Below are 4,481 nucleotides of genomic sequence, written 5' to 3'. Positions count from 1 at the left end.
TTTCTCTTGTATATCGGGATGCAATCCGAGTAGATAAAGGGACCAACTAATACCCATTGAACTTGTGTCGTATCCCTAACAAAAAGACAATTTTAATATACCCCCGATTATCTTTTTCTTAAATTAGTAAATGAAACTGATTTTACTGCGAACATGAATGTATCAACTTCTTCTCTGATATCTTCTTCGTTGAGACTTTTATCCGTTAAATGATGATAAAGCAGTAAATCCAGAAATGCTCGCCTCTTCTTTACCCCTGGAACTTCATTTTCTTTTTAAAGTTGTCGATTGTTTGAGAGTTGTGTTCCAGTTCTTCCATCATTTTCTGTTTCTTTTCTCTAATTACCTGAATTGTTTTCATTCTTTAATTAACAATGTAAATAGTTTATGAATAAAAACAAATGAACTTGCCTTTCTGTCGAATTCGTGAACGGTGTGAATGTCTTTATAAAATTTTTTCCCTAATGGACTAAGGTTGAAAATGGGACTGAACCAATACCAAGGCTTCATGAACCATTGAACAAGTGCGGATGTTATACTAAATTATAAAACACAATGTGGTATATTATAAATGCTTCAAGTAACTGAAATATATTTCACATTGTTAAAAATATTTTAAAATTTTAATCCTGAAACAAAATATTTTCTTTTATACTTCGTAATATTCTTTTTTTCATTCTTACTCATTGTTACAGTATTCGTCTGTTAAAGTATATCTTAACGAAAGTTGTGATAATTCTATTGGGCGTATTTGAAATTTTAGCGCAGTTGTCAGCACCTGTCAGCATCACTTTCCTAAATGTCAAGCAACTTCTGGTTGCTGCCAATATGCTACAATCGTGTTTTTCGGTACGCAAAGAGACACCGTGAGACTAGTGAAAATTATTTTGCATTGACAATGTCGACTTTAATTTATTTGTTAATGGATGTACTTCTATAAGTAAAATCAGGTTAGTACATTATTACAATACTTTAATATACTAGTTTAGTTATGTTAGACATGACTTAAAAGTGTTTGTTGTTAATGTGTAATGTTAAGATTGATTTATTTATTATTAACTTTTACAGAAATTTACAAAATTTTCATTTGCTTATTGCTACTCGCCATTTTCTTTTTTTCTGATATTCAGGCAGACAACATTTGTGTTTTCTCATAAACACCAGCAGGTGCGTCATTTCCGGTATTGTCTTACTGAATTGATGCTGAGTTTTTGAATACGTTCATTCATTGAGGGGTATGTAAAGCCATTGAGAAAAAGGCAATCTATGTGAAATTAATGTCATTTTTCTTACACTAAAGTCATTTAGAATTTCTCATAGTGTAGTGAGAATATTTCACTTTTTGGAACCAGCTTCATTTCTTCTGTGTTTGGAGAAATGAAAGGTTTCTAATAAATACTTAATAATAAAAGTGTGACAATAAATAAAAATAAATTATTTTTTACTTATTGCGAAACTACTTTACATTCAAATAGTTTGATACTGTTATACTAATATGCTTAATTGCGCCGTTGAATGTAAAATCATATTTACACGATATTTAGTATATTTTTCCCCCATGAAAAAGGCAGCAAGGATTGCATTGTATGCGTAAATTGAAACGCTTTCGTTTCTTTTATAGGGCACATAAAGAAAACTGTACTCTATGCGAACATGTGTAATAGCATGAAACTACGAATGATCTAGAGTAAAATTCTATCCATGCTATGAAAACCTTTCACAGTCAATTAAAATTACGAGTTCGTTTGTCACCTATTGCATTTATGACTTTTCATAGTGGTAAAGCTAAGATTGTTGTACAATAATCGATAGAGAAATGAAAATAGTAATTATATGAAAATTGGAAAATAACTAAAAAATCCTTACAGTTATTCAAAGGCGAGTTACAATAGTTTTGAATAGAAAAGTTTTATTCAGATTTGTCATTAAATATTTCTTTTCAGCTTACTCATTAACGGCAACGCCATAATCAGTACCAGATCTGTCTTGAGTGATGAATCGAACTCCCATTGCTGAATCTGTAAAAAAAATATTGTATATTTATTAAATAGCACATAGATATTGTTTTTTTTCTGAGTAAAGTTGTCTGCATTAACCATAAGAAATTTGGAACATTCTGTGACTCAATTTGAAAAAGTACTAAGAAAAAGAAAGCCTTTAAGAAATTAGAAAGGTTTCCTTTTCATGATTATGAAGACGACACATTCCAATGTATTAATGCGTCAGAATATCGCTATGAAATTTCGCAATGGCATTCGTACTTGAGATCGGAAGTTTCGTCGGCTCTAATTCAGAATCTGTCGGCTCAGCTCCTTATTATTCTTTCTTCTGCTATTGTCTGACTGGTTGACCTCACGATGTGTACGATTAAAACAGATTGTCTTATTCGCAAAATAAAAACAAAAATCGAAATTCTCGAAATTAAGGAAAATTTTTAATTTACAATAACATTTGGAAATTGTCGTAATGAAGAGACAAGTTTAAAATAAACACTCTCAACTGCTCGTTTCTTTTTCAGCACATTTTCAAATTGTAGTTTTTTTAGAATATTCAAAAAAATGTTACAAATATTTTTTGTGCTTGTAAAAAGGCAATTTTTCCTGCAAGTAAACATTGCCCAATCAATTCTTACCTGCAATAATATCCAAAGTGCACAGTCTGATTAGCTCGTCAATAAGAAACTCTTCATTTTGCTTTTTATTTTTCAACTTTTCAATTAAGATGTTTGAGTGGTCGTTGAAAATTCCTTGAAAGTCTTCGAGAATTCGAAAGTGAAATGCCGGAGTTAACAATTTCCTACGATGTCTCCACTTATCGTTCGAACTGTTTCGATTGTAAATAAATAAATTACATGTATTACTGTGAAATATTCGATGATTGTTTTACCTTGTTATAAGACCTGTTCCCAGCCACGGATGAAAAATATTATAAATCCTATCTTTGTTGATCACGGTGTTATTCTTTAGCACTTCCTGTATTAAATAATCAATTGTTAACGTGAGAAAGCACTTATTATGTGATCAAGCAAGTATACCTGAGCCACATCGGGGTGAGATAATATAATATAATGATAGCCACCCCAAGAAAGTTTCATTAGTTTCTCTTCGATGAATCCCAAACACACACAACTCAATAGTTGAACTGTAACTACAGAAATTTATTAAACAGGGCATTAACATTTATTCGAAAACAAATTCGTAAATAATATTATATCGTAAGATATAATTTAATACTTTGAAATTATACTTACAGGTGCCACAAAGTTTCCGATAATCTTGCGCTTTTACTGGACAGAAAACCAAATTCCAAAGAATATGCCGATTGGAGAATTTCGGTATTTCGGTCCTCGATTTGTTGTCAGTTTTTCTCTTCCATATTAAGAGACCTGAATAAATGTAACTAATTTTAATTTTGTATTAAATACGATCTTTTTCACTGGCGTCTGCTTTAGACAGGAAATTCGGTTTAATTTAACAAATTGATATTTTTCGGTTGATACTGAAATGGGGAAATAAAAAGAAGGACAGACAAAGAATTTTTTTAAGTAAAACTGTAAAATTACGGTCTGGTGTTACTATAGAAACCTGATAAGAACAGTTTGGTACAGAAAACTGTTTGACGCGGTGATTGTTTTGTGTCAAGTGGAAACAGCATTACAAGAGAAAGTTATTATTTTATTTTTTAACTTTTTATTTTTTATCTTTGTTTACAATTGTAAACGTCAAAGACGATTGTATTCCACCCCCTTATAACAAAAAAAAATGATCCCCAATAAAATGATTACAAAATATAAAAGATATAACAGAAATAAAAAAATTATAAATAAAGAAAAACAGCAGTTACATTATATATTATATAAAATAGATTTACATTTATTTAAAAAAAAAAAAATTAAAATCACGATTTAGGTATGGTTGCACAGGCTGTATGTGAGATGCTATACGGTAAAAAAAAAGTTCTTTGTGAAAAGAAAAAATGGGATGAAGAAGCATGATTTATTAGGGGTTCTTACAGTAGAGATGCGGAGACCTAGCCAGTAATTTAAAATTAGACCAGTGAAGTATTTAAAGCAGAGAATGCGGTCAAAATATTTGAAGTGATCAGAAAGATTTGGAAGACAGAGGCGAACTCTTGTCACATCGTGGTCGTCGTAACGCGTAAATTGCAGAATTTGTGTATCATAAAATAAATTATATCTAATTCAGACTGTAATTTTTGAATCGGATAAGGGGCAGCCATGGCCCAGACTAGTAAACAATAATCGACTATTAGTAGTAGTGGTTTGGGAAGCTTTGATCACAAAAATAATTTTTCAATGTATTTTCAGATAAAAATTAAGTAGCATTGATCACAAAATGGGCAGCTTTGATCACAAAATTAATTTTTTGAGTAAATTACTATCAAATAAATTAAACTTGCAAATAAAAATTTGTTGAATGGAATTATTTCAGATCACAAAATTAATTTTTCAATCACAAATC

General features: G+C 30.4%; 1 protein-coding gene and 1 long non-coding RNA gene across 2 annotated transcripts in view; both read right to left on the bottom strand.

Annotated features, from left to right (window-relative positions):
• The window catches only part of LOC111638213 (cytochrome P450 4c3-like), a 31,241-nt gene extending 28,112 nt beyond the window's left edge, over positions 1-3,129 (bottom strand). The window contains exons 1-2 of the mRNA XM_023383880.1: positions 3,035-3,129; positions 2,887-2,972 (exon numbers count right to left, since the gene is read on the bottom strand). Of these exons, the coding sequence (XP_023239648.1) occupies positions 2,887-2,972; positions 3,035-3,094 (146 nt within the window). The 5' untranslated portion in view covers positions 3,095-3,129. The remainder of the gene's footprint in view (positions 1-2,886; positions 2,973-3,034) is intronic.
• Positions 7-269, bottom strand: LOC111638206. The gene is made up of 2 exons (XR_002758820.1): positions 147-269; positions 7-75 (listed from the first exon to the last, which is right to left on the bottom strand). It is a non-coding gene; the product is annotated as an uncharacterized LOC111638206 (long non-coding RNA).
• Positions 3,130-4,481: the final 1,352 nt, after the last annotated feature.

This window comes from Centruroides sculpturatus, unplaced genomic scaffold, assembly GCF_000671375.1.
Source record: "Centruroides sculpturatus isolate CEXI.00-Female unplaced genomic scaffold, Cexi_2.0 scaffold1049, whole genome shotgun sequence".
In the NCBI taxonomy this organism is placed as follows: domain Eukaryota; kingdom Metazoa; phylum Arthropoda; class Arachnida; order Scorpiones; family Buthidae; genus Centruroides; species Centruroides sculpturatus.
The sequence above is the reverse complement of the archived record's forward strand: the minus strand, read 5'-3'. Positions and strand labels throughout refer to the sequence as shown.